The sequence below is a fragment of the Phascolarctos cinereus genome, unplaced genomic scaffold (assembly GCF_003287225.1).
Source record: "Phascolarctos cinereus isolate Bilbo 61053 unplaced genomic scaffold, phaCin_HiC Scaffold_1;HRSCAF=81, whole genome shotgun sequence".
Classification (NCBI taxonomy): domain Eukaryota; kingdom Metazoa; phylum Chordata; class Mammalia; order Diprotodontia; family Phascolarctidae; genus Phascolarctos; species Phascolarctos cinereus.
In genome coordinates this window covers 186,739,186-186,761,353 of record NW_027555514.1, presented here as the reverse complement: position 1 = coordinate 186,761,353, position 22,168 = coordinate 186,739,186, and the positions used below count along the sequence as shown (strand labels likewise).

The following is a 22,168-nucleotide window of genomic DNA, read 5'->3' as shown; positions in this document are numbered from 1 at the left end:
AAGGGTTCTAACTTTTTAAATGTCCTTTCCATACAGGTTAATTGCTTTTTCAGTTTTATCTTACCATGTTGTTCTAGCTTAGCTAAATAGGAATTGGGAAATGGGTCAAATATCATGCTACCACTACTATTGTTCTTGGTGGAAGAAAAATACAGTTCCATTCACAGGACATGTGATAGCCAAATCTTTGTAGCTTATCTCTTTCTTCCCAGAATTCTTCCTTTTGGTTCTGCCACATACACCATCCTCCATAGATTTCTATTCACAAGTTCTCCAAACATTCCTTTCTTTCTTGAAGTGGCCAGGTGAGAGGAGGATGGGAAAGTGGTGAGAAAGGAAGAATGAAATTGTATTTGTTCGTACTATGGAGTAAGAGATTGGCTTTATTGTGCCTCTGAGAAGTTTCTGTGACCCAGAAGGACCTTGATGGATGGCTGCCTTAAGGGCCTCTGCATCAGAAGAATTTATTTGGTAGTTGTGTGAATGCATGAAGACTTTCTATATGGAATTCTAGCTGTCAAATCTTCTCCCTTCCCTCCCAAAATAAAAACAAAAACCTAAAAAACTATTCTTAAATGAGGATAATCAATATTAAAAAGGTCATCTTTAAACAGGGGCCAACATTAAAAAGCAAATAAATAGTAAAGGAAAGTTTGATTGGGACAAGCTGAAAAATAAAACCACAAGTTGCAAAAAAGAATTATTTTATCTTATATTTAACTAAGCTTATAATATCATTGGAACTATGAGTTCATTCTTAGAATGAGCAAAGAATTCATCACAAGTTGATGGGGCGGGGGGGGGGGGAGGCGCTTAGATTCTTATAATCTAGCCACTGCTCAGATTTTGCAATCCAGCCAATAGCTCACTAATGTTCAGACTCCTTAAGAGTCTGCCCAGTATGATGGATGTTCTAATAAACCTTGTCTTTGGCTGAAAAAAAAAAAGAGTTGATGGGGGGAGCATTTTTTCTGACGAAATTGTATGACAGCATGATATAGCATCCTTCACTTCATGTTTGATTCTGCATAAAAAGTTATTGTGAGGGACAGGTAGGTGGTGCAGTGGATAGAGCACCAGCCCTGAAGTCAAGACCTAAGTTCAAATCTGGCCTCAGACACTTAAGTAGCTGTGTGATCCTGGGCAAATCACTTAACCCCAATTTGCCTCTCTAAAAAAAGTTGTTGTCATAAAAATATCCAAGGACTTCATTAATTTTCTCAAGGATCTATGACAATACTTTGATATTCAAACCATCCTCTTTTGAAATGACTACCAACAATCAGTAAAACAGCCCCGAAAAGACATTAGTACAGTGATACTAATGGATACGGATAAATGCTCCTGTTTTGGGGGGAGGGTGGAATATTTGAATGGGGACTAGTATTATAGTCAATTCATTAATGATTACAAAGAGAGGTAGCAGTTCAGGCACATGTTAAAGCCAGATCTTACCTCAGAGAGCTGATTGTTAAATTTTCAGTGTGAGTGTTTACACCTAGGAAACCAGCAAACCCTACAAATGAATCAGGGCTTGATTTTTTTTTTTGCTCATTGTATAGATATAAGAAAGTACTGGAGAAAATGTTAATAATGCAGTTTAAACTTAAAAGTATGTCTGTGCACACATCCATTTCCCCCACCCACACCCCAGGCCACTTGTTAAACATACTAGCCCACCCCTGCCTAGAGTCCCGAGGAGGTAAGTGATTTGCCATGGGTAACATAGTTCATCAACCAGCACATACCTAGTAACTACTATGCCAGGCCCTATGCTAAGTACTGGGGATTCAAAGAAAGCATGTTAACTGGGACTTGAAGGAAGTCAGGAAAGCCAGGAAGCAGGAATGAGGAGGGCTAGAATTCTAGGCTCAGGGGAAGCAAGTGAAAATGCCCAGTTCAAGGAGACACCAAGGAGTCTTCAAGGAGGCCAGTGTTCATGACTTTCAGAGCGTAAGCAGGTAAGGTATAAGAAGCCCAGAAAGCATTTACAACACTTAAAAAATTTTTATTGGAAATTGAGGGGATGCCCATCAATTGGGGAATGGCTGAACAATTTGTGGTATATGAATGTAATGGAATACTATTGTTTCATAAGAAATTTTGAGCAGGCTGGCTTCAGAAAAACCTGAGAAGACTTGCATGAACTGATGCTGAGTGAAATGAGCAGAACCAGGAGAATATTGTACACAATAACAGCATCATTGTGCAATGACCAACTTTGATAGACTTAGCTCTTCTCAGCAATACAATGATCTAAGGCAATTCCAAAAGACCCATGATGGAAAATGCTGTCTACATCCAGAGAGAGAACTATAGAGTCTGAATGCAGATCAAAGCATACTATTTTCTCTTTTTTTTTCTTTCTCACAGTTTTTCCCTTTTGTTCCTATTCTTCTTCACAATATGGCCAATGTGGAAATATGTTTAATATGATTTTACATGTATAGCCTATATCAGATTGCGCACTGTCTTGGAGGGAAGGGAGAGGAAAGAGGGGGAGAAAATTTAAAACAAAATCTTATAAAAGTGAATGTTGAAAACTAAATATAAATAGGTTTTTTTTAAAGTTTATTCAGACATATGACACTTACTAGCTGTGTGACCCTGGGCAAGTCATTTAACCCTGTTTGCCTCGGTTTCCTCATCTGTAAAATAAGCAGGAGAAGGAAATGGCAAACTATTTCAGTATCTTTGCCCAAAAGAAACCCAAATGGGCTCATGAAGAGTCAGAAATGATTAAGCAACAAAAAAGAGTTTATTGAATGGAGGAGTAGGGCAAGGGGGAGTGACATAGGCAGACTTGGGTTTGAGAAAGATCATTTTGACAACTGGGTGGAGGATGGACTGCAGGAAGGAGAGATTTGTGGCAGGCAAACCACCTCAATAGTGTATTGCAATACCTCAGGTGTGAGAGGTTGCACCAGGATAGTAGCAGAGGCAGAAGAGAAGGAGGCACATATGAGCCAGTTAGTATGTGTCAGAGACTTAAACCCATGTCTTCTTGGCTTCAAGACCAGCCCTGTATCCACTATGCCACAGTAAAAGAACAAGGAGGATTAATTTTTAAAAATTGTGAAAGAGAATTCTAAGGTACACTAGAGTTAGGCAAAACACGTGGAAGAAATGACCTTCTTACAAGGAATATACGAGAGATACTTGATGTAGGTTGAATCTCACTCCTGGGATGCCAGAGATTACATGTTCTGAGATACAAGGGGTCCAAACTGCCCCTGAACTTTGTGTGACTTCTGTGTCTAGGGCATTATATTCAAGTTGGGAGAAGGGTTTTCCTGGCAAATCAGATAAGGTCAAAGTCAGAGACTTTTTCTGAATTGGGCCCCAATTCTGAAGGGAAGAGAAGCTCACAAATGTCCTGAGGAAGTAAGAGGGAGGGAAGGAGGAAGGAAAGAATGGAAAGAGGAAGGAAAGAAGGGAAAGTGGAAGGACAGAAGGAAGAAAAGAAGGGAAGGAAGGAGGGAAGAACAGAGGAAGGGAGGAGGTAGAGGAAAAGATGAAGGAAGGAAGGTAGAGAGGAAGGCAGAAAGGAGAAAGGGAAGGAGGGGAAAAGAAAGGGAAGGAGGGAGGGAGAAAAGAAGGAAGAAAGAAAGAAAGGAAGAAGGGAAGGAAGGAAGGAAGGAAGGAAGGAAGGAAGGAAGGAAGGAAGGAAGGAAGGAAGGAAAGGAGGGAGGGGAAGGGAGACAAGAAAGGGAATGAAGGAGGGAGGGGTGGAGGGAAGGGAAAAGGAAAGAAAGAAGGAAACTACTTACTACATCTGATAGGTGGAATAGGTACAGGAAGGTCCCAGGAGAGCGCATCCCACAGAGTTGTTGTCCTGTAAAAAATAAGAATACATCAATAGGTCCTTGCTTTAGCAGCACATATACTAAAATTGGAACAATACGGAGAAGAATTAGCATATTCATGAAGTGTTCCATGTTTTTTTAGCTATATAAAAGAATATATCGATAGAGGAAGGGAGGGTCACAGGATAGACTGGCAGCTTAGAAATACTAGAGTGCAAAGTAGAGAAATGAGAGTTATGGTTGGTATCAGTCTGGGAAACAAGCCAAGACATTAGAAGTCAAAGAAAGGAGCAACCATGGGCGTTGATGAAAATAAAGACATAATCATAGATCCACGTGACAGTGAACTGGCCAACTTGTGTTTATGTACCAGATTGGAACTGCAGAGTGGAATGGGAACATTATTCATAGACCAGTCCTTCTATGAATTCAGTATCAAGGGGATCTCTAGTGCAGGATGGGAGACAGACTGTGGGGAAAGAGAAGTCAAGATTAAGTCAGCAAAGAGAGCTTCAAAGCAGCATTGAAATATACAAAATATGATAAAAGACCAATGTGTTCTTACTGGATGAAAAAGTATGGACATTTTAGTCATTTTCTTTTACCATAATTCCAAATTGTTTTCCAAAATAGTTTGGCCAATTCACATCCCTAGTAATAGTATAATAGTGTGTCTGTCTTCCTTATGATATTGACTTTTTTTTTCATCTTTTTTCATTTTTGCCAAAATGCTTGGTATGGGTTGAAATTTCAGAGTTGTTTTATTTTTGTTAGAACACTTTTTTATGATTCAGTTTCAATCCGGTCCTTTCGTGGCCTTAGTTGCCTCTCCAGAAATTATCCATAATCTCTGAGACTTTAGGATACCTTGAATTCAAAAATCACTAGGTTGTTCCTAGGATTGAGAATTGGAATGGATCTTAGAGATCATACAGTTCAAACTTCTCATTTTATATACGAGGAAATTGAGACCAAGAGAAGTTAGGTCACTTTTCCAAGGTCACTCAGTAAAGCACCTGACCTGGAATTTGAAACTAGCTCATCTGATTCCAAATCTGGCACTATTACAACTATACCACACTGCCATGTCTTTCTCCTATCCTAACCATAAGTGCCCTGTTTACCTTGTGTGCCCTTAGGGCAAAGAGATTAGTTTTGTTATTTTATTTGGTATTTTTGGTGTCTTCTCTTGCTTCTTCCCCCTGTCCCACAAGATCAGAAGCAGAAGAATAGATATTCCAGCCTAATAGTAAATCTCTACCCTAACTAGGTAAACCAGGGGTGGGGAATCTTTTCATTTTGGAAAACCACATTAACATTTAGCCAGAAGCAAATAAGGCCACATTCAAGAAACTTCAATTAGATATACTTTAAAATGTGCATTATTTTGTTAAAATCTAACTACTATGTAGTTAATAATTTCAAAAAATGAAAACTATTTGCTAATTTTGAAGTTAACTAATCTTTTAATGACTTTGTTGTGTCTGCTTTTTGTTGGAAAGCACTTGAATATTTGGTTGCAGCATGGAGGTCTGAAGTTGATCCTCTAGATGGATATCAGTCATCTGTGACCTTAAGGGCATCTTGATTTGGATTAGATAGGAGAATGTAGATTCACAGAAATAAGTGGTTGAAAAACAAGAAAGCATTTTTCGGGAATGTCACCAAAGACATGGGTATTCTACTGGGTTTTCCCATATTTCAATTGGATCTTTCTTAGCATCAGACAATGACTTTAAAACGTCATCTAGTGAGAACTCAATCAATTCCATCTGTAGTTCTTTAGGTGCTTTGGTGGTAGTAACTAAGTGAGACTGAAATGCTAATTTGAACGTGATGTCATGATTCCCAAAGTCAGTGAACCTTTAATTATATTCTCCAATTAATAGGTCTGTTAACAGCTGCATATTCTTCAAATGATTCACATATATCATCCTGCTCATCAACGAACTTTGCTAACTGGGGAAAATGTTCATCTGAAATTTCCTTTTTGAAGAAGTGTTATGAAAAAAGACAGCTTTTTTCAAACTGCTTGGATTTTTTTTTTGCCACATATCATATATAGACTTAGTTTTAACTCACAAAGAAATATTTAAGTCATTTTGGTTTGACATGATATCATACAGAAATACTGCATTCCTACAGAAATCTTTCAATAATTCACATTGCTGATTCTGTTCTTCATAAAACTTAATCATCTTCTCACAGAGATAAAATTTTGGCTACCTTCTGTCCCAGAGATAGCCAACACACTTTAGAATGACACGGCAAATCCACACTGATTTCATCGTCATTCAACTTTAGCATGTTACCAAACTGACAATGCCATGTTACATTTGCATGAATAGAGTTAACAATACTTACAGCTTGTTGCAAAGTGTCACTTAATATAGTTTCTTTAGCACAGAAATTTTGCTGATGCAAGATACAAAAACGAAAAGAAATGAGAGCATCTGGATCTGTTAATACTTTTTTTTTCTGTGTAATAAATCCTTCATGTTTTCCTGCTATGGAAAGCGTACATACACATGGTACACTAAATTTACCAAATTCAGTCCAACTTCACGACATTTATCTCGAAAGTTGTTGAAGATATCTATTCCCTGTGTTCTGTTCACAAGAGTGCCCAAAGCAAGTAACTCTTCATAGCAAAGAAAATCTTTTGTTGTGACCTGAATGAAGTATAAAACCTGCACCAAATCAGTAGTATCAGTTGATTTCATCTGAAGTGGTTGAATAATAAATATTTCCTTTTGAAGTATTGCATGAAGTTGTTCTGTTAAGTTGAAGGCTAATTCATGCTGCCTATCAATTATGATTCTCCTTGAGGGAGGCAGCTGTTTGTACTTTAAAACGTTATCAGGGTCTAAGCATCCCGCAACTTCAACAATGCATTCTTCCACAATTTCTACATCACTGAATGGCTTCCCTTTTTTTTCCTGAGTGTATAAGCTACTTTGTAAGTTGCTTCGGTGACATTATTTCCAGGTTTTATTGATGCTTGAAAGAATTGTCTTTGGTTTTGCTTTTTATCTTTTAATTTCTGTACTACAACCTTTTCTGCCTCTCCCTTTTAATTTAAAGTATTTGTAGTCCTTATGAGCGTTACAATGCTGATGAGCATTGAATTTCTTTAATGTTGATATTGCAGTATCATAGAGCAAGCAAATCATCTTATCTTTGGCAGAAACAAGATAATATCGCAATTCCCATTCCTCATTAAAAAACTGTTTTCTTTCTTCAGAGTTTTCTTGGTTTTCTTTGACATGATGGGCTGTTAAGCAGACAGAATTTTAAAAATAACGTCGAGCTGCGCAACTGTTCACAAATTCCACTTCAAAGAGAAATGCAGTGCACTGTTGTCAAAAGCTGATAACAGACTGGCATACTTGATTCCTATAAGCACTTGCCAACCAGCCTTGTGCGGTAGTCAGGCGGGGAAAGTTAGAACTAAATAATGAGCATAGCAGCCATCAACTTAGCCCTTATGGTTTACTAATATACTAATTGTGCTGGTCAATCTGAGAGGATTATTTTGTTGAAACTTATCTTATTCTTTGGTATTTTAAATATGTTCATTTTAAAGATAAAATAAAAACATAAAAGATGAACAAAAATGTATTAATAAAAATAAAAGTATTGGTTCCATAAAATTTAGATTCAGTCAAAAGGCCATACTTAAGGACCTAGAAGGCCACATGTGACCTTAAGGCTGCAGGTTCACCACCCCTGGGATAAGCCATTTGACATTCTCTTCTAAAAAGAAGGAAGTAATTGTCCAATATTCCTTCTCCTGACTCCATGCTTATACATGGAATGAATTCCCTCTTCACCTACACCTCTTAGGGTCCCTCACTTCTTTCAAAGCTCGTCTTATGTGCTTTGTTCAGTCATTTTTTCAGCCATGTGTGACTCTTGGTGACATCAATTGGAGTTTTCTTGGCAAAGATATTGAGGTGGTCTGCCATGTCTTTCTCCAGCTCATTTTACAGATGAGGAACTGAGACAAACAGGATTAAATTACTTGCCGAGGGTCACACAGCTAGTAAGTGTTCGAGGTTAGATTTCAACTCAGGAAGATGAGTCTTCCTGATCCCCAGCCCAGTGCTCTATCCACTGAGCCATCTAGCTGTCCCACCTTAAGTACTACTGCCTACATAAAGCCTTTCCTGATTCCCTTATCTGCTAGTACTTCTCTACCTCAAATTACCTTGTACTGACTTTATACGTATTTTGTATATATCTATAAGTGCACATGTTGTTTTCCCCAATAGAATGTAGGATCCTTGAGGGAAGGGACTATAGCACTTTTGTATTTATATCCACAGTGCCTGGCACGTAGTAGATGCTTCTTTTTTTGTTTTCTGGTTTGTTTGTTGGGGTTTTTCTTTAGGCAATTGGGGTTAAGTGACTTGCCCAGGATCACACAGCTAGTAAGTGTCAAGTGTTTCATCTGAAACCAGATTTGAACTCAGGTCCTCCTGACTTCAGGGCCGGTGCTCTATCCACTGTGCCACCTAGCTGCCCCTATAAATGCTTCTTGATTGAGGGATTGTTTTACACCACTCCCCCTACATGTGATCAGAAGCCAATGGGAGTCTGATTGTTAACTATGGTATTTACTACCCCATCAATGGAGACTGAATTCTTCTACACCTCAGTAGATAGTCTCCATGAGTTGCTATGTCCAAAAAGATTCATTACCAAGTGACCAGCCTCCTGGGGATGAGCTATTGCTCTTATCTGGGCCGTTCCTTTGATGACAGTAAAAGTGTTGGAAGCTTGGTTGAATTTGCCAGAGCTAACACTGAGTTAGCCTAGTCTTTGAGAACCTTCTCACCTCCATATTAAGAGGAAGCATTGAAATAGGACCTTAGTGGAGAACACTGTGTTTATTTAATACAATGGTTTCTTTAGCAAATAAAAACTTTTAGTTAGCCCAGATCTAAACTTAAAGATTCAAAAATCTCAGTTTATATTATACCAGACACTCTCCTAAAGGGTCAGTCAGTAGCTTATCCAGAACAAATCATCTTAAACTAATGTTGAAAGAGAAAACTTAACAAATGTTTAAAGAGAGACTATAAAATGATTTCACTACACATCCCAAACAGAGTAGAGGTATTGAACAACCGATATTCTCCCCTAGACTTCTGACTAAACATAGCTAGACATAGTTCATATCTGAAATAGCAAGCTATTTCAGATCTAAATCTACTGTAGACCCTATCCTGTAATCAGTAAGATACATTAAGAAACATGTAGGTAAGGGAAGTGTGAGCCAAACATACCTACTCTGTGCCATGAAAATTTGCCCTTTGCTGAAAGACAACAAGTAGTTTCTATCAAAATACAGTAAGGTTTCCATACTTACTCTGATAGCCTTAAGAACACTCAAGCCTTCACAAGTGCTAGTAGAGCAGTCATTTATCTTGTAGATTGAAGTTAAGGAGTAGTGGTAGTAGATGCTCACATTTATGTCTGTCATCCAGAAATGAGGAAGAAAAAAAAAACAACAAAAAACTAACGTCATTTCTATTTGCTAATATCAGGAGACAGCAAAATGTTTTGCTGACCAAAATATAGCACCAAAGCTAGGAAGTTTTGTTGTTAGGAGTACCGGCCAGATGGGTACAGAACAATGATTTTGCTTCCTTTTCTAAGATTTTATTATGGCTCAAATTCATTTGAACATCAAGTAAATAGTATAATTGGTTGGGACAAATGACTGCGATTCAGGCCTAGAAACAGGTAAAAAGAAAAGATTTAAGCTTAGTCTGTGGATGTTTTACCTGAATTTTGTTAGCTGTGTATAGTGACTCATAACTCCTGGCTGTGACAAAAGATCTATATGTTGCCCTTATCAGAGAGAGGCTTTCTAGCCACTGCACTCTAATAGATTGAAATTGAGATGGCTGGTGGGGGCTGGAGTAGACACGAAGCCAAGAATATGATAGTAGGAAGCAACATGTGAGACCACTACAGTGATGTATGTAGTGGAGAAAAGAGAAGACAGAGACAGAGATAGCCAAATAGTCAGAGAAAACAGCAAAGACATAATACCCACCTAGGAAGCAGCAGAAATGTAACACAACACTTAGAAGGAGGATCAACAGGGATAGGCACTTAGCATGGAGCAAACTGAGGAATAGTAGTATAATGACACCACCAAAAGATATATGCTGCTCTGTAATGTTAAGAGCCTGCACTGCCCATCTACATGTGTGCCCTGGCCATATGTGATCCCTACAGGTGTGCTGTTCCATACATGTACCTTGGCCAAGCATGTGTCCAATCTATTTATGGTAGAGTATGCCTCAGGTTTATGCAGGGTAGGGGTTTGTATTGCCATTTTTTTACTCAGCTTATTTCATCAAAAGCATTTACTTTGAACTAATATGTCCCTTGGTTGGTCTAGTTAAAGTAAAAACACTGGTAGGCACTTGTGAGCTTTGCTTTTAAGTAAATACCAAACCATGATATAACTTGAACTTGGAGTAATTTTTCTGGGGGACCCACAAATGATTGACAGTACCCTCAGTGGTACACTGATAATAATCCTAAGAATTACAACTTGTTCAGTAGTCCTGGGGGGGAAAATGAGTATCAACTATAAAGATTAGGAATCTTTGGGCTCAGGAAAATCCTTCTGCTCCCAAGTTCAAAAATCAACATCACAAGCATAGATCGGAGGAATTATGGCTAGATAACAGTTATTGTGGAAAACAATTTTAATGGACTGAAAACTCAGTGTGAGTCAACAGTTTAACATGATGGCCAAATTTTTTTTTAATAGTGGCATCTTGGTTTATGTCTCTCTGAAAGATATATAGTATCTGGAACAAGAAAGGAATTAGTCCTTCTGTACTCTGCCCCAGTTGGACTACATCTGACCTAAGTTTCTTAATTTGTAAATTGAGGGGAGAATTAAACTCAATGATCTCGAAAGTCTCTTATAGTTCTTACCTTTCATGAGTCTCTCTTGACTGATTTCCTTGCATAGCACAACATGGGCACTTAATAAATGCTAATTAGGTTGAGTTTCTGGGCATACCCAAGGTTGCACTTAGTAATTACATAATAATGTTATAATAAAAAGAATCCTGAAGTTGGAATCAATACCATTTTGTTAGCTGTGTCATAACCCCTAGTTGTAATAAAAGATCTGAAAACTGTCTTCATCAGAAAGAGACTTTCTAGTCACGGTACCCTAGCAGATCGGAGATGAGATGGCTGGTGGGGGGAAAATAGGAATCCAAGAATATGGTAGTGGGGAGGTACAGCTTATGCAGCAGAAAACAGAGGAGAAAAGGAGGGAGAGAAGGAGAAAGAAACACAATGAGAGACAGAGAGAGAAACAGAGAGATAGCTTACAACATTTACTAGCTGTGTGACTTAGAATAAGTTATTTCATTTCTCAGGTCATAGTTTCCTCATCATAAATCTCCCTTAAGGAAATGTGACAACAGAAAGGTCTTCCCCATATGTGGCATTCTTTCTTTGCACTTTCATTACCTTCATGCCTTTGTACAGCCTGGCTTCTGTACACGGAGTGCTCTCCCTCCTCACCCTTGCCTTTTGGAATACTTTTGCTTCTTTCAAGGGTCAAATCAAAGCCTTTCTAGTCCCCTCAAGTTAATAGTGCTCCCTCAGCCCCCACAAATTATGGTATATTTACTTTGGAAGTATATTCATATTTATTGTGGAGTTGCACGTCAAACAAGGGTTGGGGTTTAAAGTCTGCATATAAAACAAAAACCTCATAGAGTCAAAATTACTGCTCTTTGTAGCAAGTCTCCACAGTCTACAGACTGTTCACATTATAACACTGTAGGAAAGAGATATCAGCAGGCGGGGTATGTTCTTTTGAGATAAAGATTTGCCTCTAAGGGCCGGGGTTGGTTGGGCTAAAATTCCAAAGGGGAGATGGCTGCCCCCTCCTTTACTGTCTCTCTCCCCTAGAGTTTCCTCCACCTATGCACTCTGTCCTGAAAGGGAAGGGACAGCAAGGGTTCTGTGTCTGGGGAGGCTATGCTATGTGCAAAAGAAGGGCTGAAGACAGATTCATATTTGTCCTCTTCTCCATCTCATATTCATGTCTGTTCTTTCAATGGAATGGTGGGCACCATTTACATTATTATTTTTTCTCTGTTTTATTTTTATTTTTTTTGCCAAATGTCTTATACTTGAATTATCTTAAATTAATTAGCATGATGCAACTCCACCTCAATTATCCAAGTATGTATTGTTTTCCCCAATAGAATACAAACCTTTTGAAGACAAGAACTATTTTGTGTTTGTCTTTACAGCCCCAGCTCTTAGTAATCCCTGGCCCTGGAACATCATGGGCACTTAATAAATGCAAATTAAATTGAATTTCTGAACACATCTGAGCTGATACACAATAATTACATAATAATTAATAATTTAGAATGTACAATCATCTTCAAACTATAGAAGGAAAGTACATTCGATGTTATAAAAATAACAACATAAAATGAATTAAAGTTTCTTTATATCAGATGTTCAGCTCCCAAGGATAGCAATCACAATACCTTTCACAGGAAATATCTAAGGAAGAGCCCCAAAGGAAGCAAAAATTTAGGAATTTTGTGCCCTTGATCGGTCTACTGAACTCAACAGATAACCATGTGTACTTTAACTTCAAAATCAAGTCACTAATATCTTTTTTCCTCTAAAAGAACAAAACATCTCTGCCTCCACAGAAAAGACCTATATTTTTTTTCTCTTCTTCCTCTTTTTTTTTCTTTAAGAAAAATCTTTGTTATATGGAATGGCTGTCTTGGAAGGGACAGGAGAGGGATACAGGAGGGAATGTAGGTGATATTAAAACAAAGGATATCAAAAAAGATTATTTTTAGACAGAAGAACAAGGAAAACACCTATAAAGTCAGGCATACCCTGGTCATGTCACTACTGTACTATTTCTTGGAGCACCTTGTTACCTACGGATCGGTCTTTTGTAGATAGAATTTATGTGGTCAGTTTTATAAATTAGTCTTCCCCTTATGGGTCTACTACCTTGACACAAAAGGGTCATCAGGCACTTAGAAAAATTAGGGTAAGAAAAAGAGTAGAAGGTCAGACCTGAATCTTTGGAAGTTATTTGTACCCCAGACAACAATGCTAGTAAGGAAAATAAGGAGCGAATCCTTTCACTGTATATTTACCTTTTCTGAGCAGGTTTCTCACCACTTCCAAGCTCCTGTCCATAGCTAGTCTCAGATTTTCCAGCGGTTCCAGGAAGGCTGAGTTATTCATCATCAATACACTGATCCCATAATGATCTTTGTAACATGCCTTGTTTTGAGGCAAAAACCACCCCCATCCCTGGAAAGAGAGGAGGGACCACAGAGTCAGAACCAGCACTAATCTCTTCATGACCCCCTCACCTCAAGCCCATTTCTCTCACGCTCACTGCTCTTGGACTTGAGATTATAAAGAAAAGTGGGAATCTAAAAGGATGATCTCCAGCTGGTTCCCTCAGTTAGCTTTACTCCACCCACCTCGCTGGCACTGCCCAGCACTCACTCCCAGGGCTTAGAGAACACATATATTAGCAAATCATGAACAGAAGCCTCAGAATGGAAGAAGACAAATCAAAGTCCACTCCATGTATTTGCTCATAAAAAAGGTCAGAATCATAAAACAGAAAGAGTACTTGGGCCTCATCCAATAAACTTGCGCTATATCGATGGTAAGTGGGAAAAGGGGTGGAGGGAAGTGTATGATGAAGGTGCAAAAAAAAGAGGGGGAGGGCTTTTACTTTGGAAAGGAAATAAAGGTCAACGGACTTGATGAAAGCATAAATGCATTAGCTCTTAGGGTTGGACCCCAGTCTGCTGGCCATGGATCCAGATCTAAATCTTAACGCATTGGTGTCAAAATGGGCTGTTTATCCTAGAGAATTTTCTTGCCAAGGTATGAAATATGTTGATCCCTGTCTCTTAACCGATATGACAGCAAAAGGAAATAAATATGATTCAATCAATGTGAAACAAAGAATGATGCAGTCCTAGAGTCAGAGGAAAGCTTAGAATCCGCACCTGAGACTCTCCCTGACACAGGGACATCCCGCTTTCTTGTCCCTTGAAGCATGATAGACCACCTTTAGACAGATCTAATTCTTCAAAAAAAAATGTTTTTCTGGAATGTTGAACTAAAATATGCCTTCTTCAAACATCCACCTATTAGTTCTGCCTTTCCCTGTCCAGCAAAATAAATCTAATACTCTTTCTCAATAATCCTTCAAATACCTATAACCTCATATTTACCAAGAAAAATGCTGGGCCCAGAATCAGAAAGATCTGAGTTCAAATACAGCCTCAGACACTAACTAGATGTATGACCCTGGGCAAGTCACTTACCCTGTCTGCCTCAGTTTCCTCAACTATAAAATAGGGATAATAATAGCATCTATCCCCCAATTTGTTAGGAGAATCAAATGCAATGGCATTTGTAAAGTGCTTAGCACACCTGGCACATAGGAGACATTTGATAAATGCTCATTTCCTTCTTTCCTTCCTCTCCTCAAACTATATTCTCATGCTTAATGTTCTGGTGTGTGAAAATAATAACAACTCATAGAGTACCTTATGGTTTGCACAGTACTTTCCTCACCATAGTCACAATCCAGTGACATTGATCTCCTTGCTGTTCCGTGAACAAAACACTTTATCTCTTGTCTCCCAGCATTTTCTCTGGCTGCCCCCCATGCCTGGAATGCTCTCCTTCTCCAGCTCTGCCTACTGACCTCCCCAGTCCTTTACAGGAAGCCTTTCCCAACTCCTCTAAATTCTAGTGCCTTCTTTCTATTATTTTTTTCCTATTCAACCTGTCTATAGCTTGCTTTGAATAGATTTGTTTGCATGTTGTCTTACCTATTAGACTGTAAACTTCTTGAGGGCAGGGATTGTTTTTTCCCTCTTTTTGTATCCTCAGTGCTTAGCACATAGTTGGTACTTAATAAATGTTTATTGACTTATTGATGTTGTGGTGGGTGACAGATGAAATGACTAAGGAAACAAAAGTTCAATCTTTCTAGCATATCGATTTATTAAGCAATACATGGCAATTGTACAACAAATCAGGGCTACACCTCTTCAGCTAGAGCTGGACCTCTAATACAGGGAGAAACAGACTTTTATACATTAAAAAGAATTCATCAGGGGCAGCTAGGTGGTGCAGTGGATACAGCACCAGCCTTGAAGTCAGGAGGACCTGAGTTCAAATCCAGCCTCAGACCAAACACTTGACACTTACTAGCTGTGTGACCCTGGGCAAATCACTTGACCCAATTGCCTAAAAAAAAAAAAAAAAAAGAAGAAGAAGAATTCATCAGAAAAGGCCAATTAATTAAAAGGAAACAACACAACATTAGATAGTATAGGGCCGGTTTTCAGATAATACATATGGGTTACTTGATACGTACAATTTTTAAAAATTTCTTTTCTTTTCTTTCCTCTTTTTTTTTTGGGGGGGTGTTACATTTTAAGTTCCAAATCGCCTCCCTCCTTCCCTCCCCACCCTGCACTAGAGAAGGTCACCATTTGAGGCAGATTTAATATATGTAAAACCATACTATGCATACTTCTATTTATCAGTTCTTTCTCTAGATATAGATAGCATCTCCTTCATCAGTCCTTATAGTTGATCCAAGTATTTATAGTACCCAGTAACTTGGTTGTTTATAATTATTCTTCAAACACTATTGCTATTACTGTATGTACAATGTTCTCTTAATTCTGCTCACTTCACTTTTCATTATTTCATACATGACTTTCCATGTTTTTTCTAGAATCAACCAGCTCATCACTTCTTATAGCACAGTAGTATTTTATCACAATCATATACCACAACTTGTTCAGCCAAACCCCAAATGATGGGCATCCCCACGATTTCTAATTCTTTGCCAACACAAAGAGAGCTGCTACAAATATTTCAGAACATATAGGTTTTTTTCCTTTTCCCCTGACCACCTTGGGAAACAGATCTAGTGGTGTTAAATTTGCCAGATTAAAAGGTATACACAATTTTATAACTCTTTGGGCATAATTCCGGATTACTCTCCAAAATGGTTGAATCAATTCACACTTCTACCAACAGTGTATTAATGTCCCACTTTTTACGCATCCTCTCCAACATTTGTCATTTTCCTCTTCTATCATTTTAGCCAAACTAATAGGTGTGAGAGGATATCTCAAAGTTGTTTTAATTTGCATTTCTCTAATCAAAAATTATTTAGAGAATTTTTTCTATATGACTATATATAGTTTTGATTTCTTCCTCAAAAAACTACCTGTTAAGATCCTTTGACCTTTTATCAATTGGGGAATGACTCACATTCTTACAAATTTGACCATTCTCTATGTAGTTGACATATGAAACCTTTATCTGAAAAACTGTGCATAAAATTTTTGCCCCACTTTTCTGCTTTCCTTCTCATCTTGGTTATGTTGGTTTTATTTGTATAAAACCTTTTTAATTTAATGTAATCAAAGCTATCCATTTTACATTTCACAATGCTATCTCTTGTTTAATCATAAAGTCTTCTCCTATCCGTAAGTCTGATAGGTAATATGTTCCATGTTCTTCTAGTTTTCTTATGATATCTCCATTTCTATCTAGGTCATGTATCCATTTTGACCTTATCTTGGTAAATGGTGTAAGATATTGCTCTATACCTAATTTCTTCCAGACTGCTTTCCAATTTTCCCAACAATTTTTGCTAAATAGTGTATTCTTATCCCAAAAGTTTAAATGTTTGCTTTTATCAAATACAAAGTTACTATAATCATTTACTACTGTGTATTGTATGTCTATTCTTTCCCACTGTTCCACCTTTCTATTTCTTACACAGTACCAGATAATTTTGATAATTACTGCCTTATTATCATATAGTTTTAGATCTGGTACTGCTAACCCTCATTCCTTCATATTTCTTTCATCAATTCATTTGATATTCTTGAGCTTTTGTTCTTCCAAATAAATTTTACTATTATTTTTTCTAGCTCAGTAAAGCAGTTTTTTGGTAGCTTAATTGGGATAGTATTGAATAAGTAGATTAGTTTAGGTAGCATTGTCATTTTTATTACATTGGCTCTGCCCACTCATGAACAATATTTCTCCAATTATTTAAATCTGACTTTATTTGTGTTTCATAATTATGTTCATTTAGTTCCTGGATTTGTCTTGGCAGATATACTCCCAGGTATTTTATGCAGTCTACAATTGCTGTTTTTTTAAATGTCGTATCTTTTACTATTTCTTCTTACAGTGTTTTGTTGGTGATATATAGAAATGCTGATGATTTATGTGGTTTTATTTTGTATTCTGCTACTTTGCTAAAATTATCCATTGTTTCAACTAATTTTTTAGTCGAATCTTTAGGATTTTCCAAGTATATCATAGTATCATCTGCAAAGAGAGATAATTTTATTGCCTCGTTGCCCATTCTAATTCCTTCAATTTCTTTTTCTTTTACTGCTAGCATTTCTAATACAATATTGAATAATGTTGGGCATCCTTGTTTCACTCCTGATCTTATTGGGAAGGTTTCTAGTTTGTCCCCATAATGGATAATGCTTGCTGATGGTTTTAGGTAGATGCTTCTTATCATTTGAAGGAAAAAATCCATTTATACCTATGCTTTTGAGTGTTTTTAATAGGAATGAGTGTTGTATTTCGTCAAAAGGTTTTTTTCTGCATCTATTGATGTAACCATATTATTTTTATTACTTTTGTTATTGATATAATCAATTATGTTAACAGTTTTCCTTATGTTAAGCCATCCTTGCATTCCTGGTATAAATCCAACTTGCTTACCATATATAATCTTTGTGATATATTGTTGCAGTATCCAGGTTAGTATTTTATTTCGAATCTTTGCATCCATATTCATTAATGAAACTGGTCTATAATTTTCTTTTTTCTGTTTTTGCTCTTCCTCATTTAGGTATCAGCACCATATTTGTTTCATAAAAGAAGTTTGGTAGGACTCTTTCTTTGCCTATTTTTTCCAAATAACATATTTAATATTGGAATTAGTTGATCATTAAATGTTTGGTAGATTTCACTTGTAAATCTTTCTGGTCTGGACACTTTTTTCTCAGGAAGCCAGTTCAATTTCTTTTTCTAAAATAGGTTTATTTAGATATTCTATTTCCTCTTTTATTAATCTAAGCAGTTTATATTTTTGTAAATATTCTTCCATTTCACTTAAATTGTTAAATTTATTGGAACATAATTGGGCAAAATAACTCCTAATAATTTATTTGATTTCATCTTCATTAGTGATATACTTACTCTTTTCATTTTTGATACTACTAATTTATTTTTCTTCTCTCTTTTTTATCCTATTAACCAATAGTTGATGTAATTCCCTGAATTCAGAAAGGGGTGTCCCACTCCCCCCAAGAGTCTGTAAACAATCAAATGAATATGGAAATAATAACTGATCAGGCCAGTTTTCAGATAAAACATATGGGTTGCTTTACATGTGCAATTGTGAGAAAATTCCTTGCATCAGTCTTCAGATCTGATTGGGATTAAGGTTCTTAGTTTAAATCTCTAAGCAGCAGGGAGAGGTGGCCTACCTTCCCAGACACACAGGGCTAGATTCGAACAATGCAATAAAGTTTTTCTCCCAATTCCCACAATTGAATAAAGTTTTCTCACAAGGCAGAAATTGGATTAAACCCATAACTGAACCAAGAGGGGACTGAGATAGCTCTTGAATTGAGTCACAAGACAGAGTCAGTGTGGTTCATTCAATTCTCACAATTAACCACTTGCTGTCCTAATCCCCCCAAATTGCTCAATGTGCACCAGACAATGAAAGTATTTCCTCCCCTAACTGAAGAAATTGAGGTTCAGGGAATGTAAGTGACTTGCTTAAGGTCACATAGCTATTAATTGCAAAAGCAATATTTGAATCCAAGCCTTCTGTCTCCCTATTGAGTTCTCTTTATAACATAGCAGGCCATCTGAGCCCATAAATATGGTTTGTGGTCCTCTTCTTTTTAGATTACTGAGTATTCTGTTCAGAAGTGTGCTGGTAAATGTTTAAGAAGCAGCTCTCCAAACAAAAACAAAAAAAGAATATGCCCATGGCACACTTGAAGTTTAATCTGCATTAATAATATTTTCTCCATCACTTTCTTATGATTAGACAATCAACAAAACAATAAATCGAGCCTGATTTGTAGCATTTGCCAATTCTCAAGGTGTAGACGCTCACACTAAAAATTTAACAATCAGTTCTAGCAAGCTAGTTTGAGCTAGCTCCAGCACGCTCCAACTCTATTTTTCTATGTCTTACCAGCTGCCTTCTAGAATTCTAAACTATATTTGGGTACTTTTGTCACTCTTCTCCTCACCCCACTCTTTTTTTTTCTTGTTCAGAGCCCCCTAAATCAGATCTGTCAGATGCCAAGCATATAGAATCTTCACAGTTCTTACCCTGGCTGTCATTTTTACATCATCGTGTAATAGAAATAGAGCTGGACTAGAAGTCAAGGAACCTGACACTCCATTTAATAGCTATGTGACCTTGAACAGGTCATAGGTCACAGAATTTTAGTGCTGGAGGGGTCATTGAGTTCAACCCCCTACTCGACAGATCAGGGCCATGTCAGAAACCTGATTCACTTCCATTTGAATTGATTTAGGAAGATTCTGAAGATCACCTGTCAAGATAAGGTACCAGACACTGAGTTCTTCGCTTGAGCTAAACTGCCAAACATTCAAACTCTACTGCAGAGAGCGCAACTCTGATGGGCAGACCACATAGCCCAAATGCCAAATGTACATTTACCTAAAAGATTATTTTGTGGAGAACTCACACAAGGCAAGTGACACGTGGAAGTCAGAAGTGACACGAGGACATTCTCAAAGTCTCTCTGCAGAACTCTGAAATCAATTGTGAGAAATGAGAGATGCTAGTAGAGGATCACCCAGCATGGCATGGCCACATCAAAGAAGGTGTTATGCTCTATGAGCAGAGCAGAATTGCAGTAGCACAAAGGAAATGTAAAATGAGCAAATCTAGAGATATCCCCAAATGGACTATTTGTGCCCGGCCTGTGGTAGAGCCTTCCCTGCTCATATTGGACTGATCAGCCATAGTTAAACATTGTATCTTGACTCCAACATCGTGATGTCATTGGTCTTCTTCAAATATAAAGGATGAACAACAATGCTCTAGTTTCTCTGTGTCCCACTTAAAATCAAAGACAAATGAAAGAAATGTGTATAGGCAGGATAGGAGGTATTAAGAGAAGGCAGGAGGGGGCAGGTGTAGCAAAAATAGACACCACCTAAGTCATCTTAGAGTGTACAAGAGAAAAGAACAAGTGCCTGACTCTGTAGGTGTTTAATATATACATGCTGGTTGACTGATTGATAGGACATACAAACAAATTGTAATGGCACTGAAAGAGAAACTTCAGATCATGGAAATATTCTTTATGGAATTATTTCAAGAATAGGTATAGAAATCCACATGACACACCAAAGAACAGAATAAACTAATTAGAGTAGTGACCTAAAAATAGTTTGTTTTTTAATTTGATGGGAGCATTGACCAAGGGGAGCCCAGTCCTTAGAGCATGTGCTACCTACTGCCAATTCGAATGGAGGCTTGGTGAACCTGTTTCCAGAAATGCATGATGGAGGGTCTTTCCCCTCCTCTCCCCTTCTTCCATTCAGAGCATGAAACAGATATCCTGTGACTGATTCCTATCAGCTTACTGCAGTGCAGTGATAAAGTCACTTAATTGGCTACTGAGCAAAAGCTTCAGACGTATAAAAGGTTTGAACACACAAACTCTTTCTTCTTCCCTGGTGGCAAATGGGAAAGAATTGCTGTAAGCCTCTGAGTTTGAGAAGCAGCAGCAGCAAAAGCAGCAGCAGGTGGCCACTGAATACCTCACCTCCCCACCCAAACACCATATGGCTACAAATGCATGATATCATTGCTTCTGTATCTGTCATGCTTATTCTTTCCTGGTCTTAAATGATTGGACGTCAGAGGTGGAACAGACCAGGTTACAACCTTGTGAGCTTCAAAGGGTTGGAAGAGCTGTCAGAGGTCCAACTGCTAGACACTACAATAGAGTTTGCCCACAGTCATAAAAGCCAAACCTGATCGGCCAAGGCATAGGATGATAGCTAGTAGGGACGGGCACATCAAGTGAAGGTTTGAGGGAGATGAGAGAGACATACGCATGTTTCCAGGCAGTAAAGATGCAGCTAGAGAGATTGAATAGAGTGGGCGAGTGGTAATTTGCTGGAGAAGACAAGGAGATCACTTGTGCACATAGAGAGTTTGCGTTGGCAAGAAGGGCCACTTCTTCATGAGCTACAAGGATGTAGGACAAAGTAGTGGGGGAAGGTCTCTGAGTGATGCCAGTTGAGATTATGTGACACCAATTTGTAGTTAAATCTTTCAGCATAGTTTCTTGATTTTCTCCAGCTTTGTTTAGGAGCATATGAATAGGAACAAAGGCATTCTGCCCAAGGTTGAAGAGGGTATGTAAAGGACAAAGTGTAACCCTGTTCTGAGGAGGATTTTTTTATGCTTCAGTTCTTGCTGTAGCTTCTTATTAAATGCCCCCTTTTTTTTTTTTGGCTAGGCAGTGGGGTTAAGTGACTTGCCCAGGGTCACACAGCTAGTTTGAGGCCAGATTAGAACTCAGGTCCTCCGGAATCCAGGACGGGTGCTCTGTCCACTGCACCATCTAGCCGCCCACTAAATATCCCTTTCTTAGAGCTAGTTGCAGGGCAGGTAGGTGGCACAGTGGAGAGAGAGCCAGGCCTGGACTCAGGAAGACTCCTCTTCCTGTGTTCAAATATGGCCTCAGACACTGTCAAATCTATATGAACACAAATCATTCCCCAACTGATAAATGGTAGCATGAACAGACAGCTTTCTAATGAAGAAATCAAAACAATTTATAGTCATATGAAAAAATGCTCTAAATCATTATTGATTAGAGAAACGCAAATTAAAACAACTTTGAGATATCATTTTATACCTATCAGATCAGCTAAAATGACAGAAGGGGAAAGTGACAAATGTTGGAGGGGATGTGGAAAAACTGGGGGTGGAACTGTGAACTAGTCTAACCCTTTTGGAGAAAAATCTGGAATTATGCCCAAAGAGTTATTAAACTGCCTATGTACCCTTTGACCCAGCAATACTATTACTAGATCTGTTTCCCAAGATGATTAGGGAAAAAGGAAAAGAACCTATATATTCTAAAATATTTATAACAGCAATCTTTGTGATGACAAAGAACTGGAAGTCACAGGGATGTCCACCAATTGGGGAATGGCTAAAA

General features: G+C 38.0%; 1 protein-coding gene across 1 annotated transcript in view; it reads right to left on the bottom strand.

Annotated features, from left to right (window-relative positions):
• The window catches only part of GUCY2C (guanylate cyclase 2C), a 104,049-nt gene extending 90,841 nt beyond the window's left edge, over nt 1–13,208 (bottom strand). Inside the window, exons 1-3 of the mRNA XM_020994327.1 lie at nt 12,998–13,208; nt 9,181–9,287; nt 3,771–3,835 (exon numbers count right to left, since the gene is read on the bottom strand). Of these exons, the coding sequence (XP_020849986.1) occupies nt 3,771–3,835; nt 9,181–9,287; nt 12,998–13,208 (383 nt within the window). The remainder of the gene's footprint in view (nt 1–3,770; nt 3,836–9,180; nt 9,288–12,997) is intronic.
• Nucleotides 13,209–22,168: the final 8,960 nt, after the last annotated feature.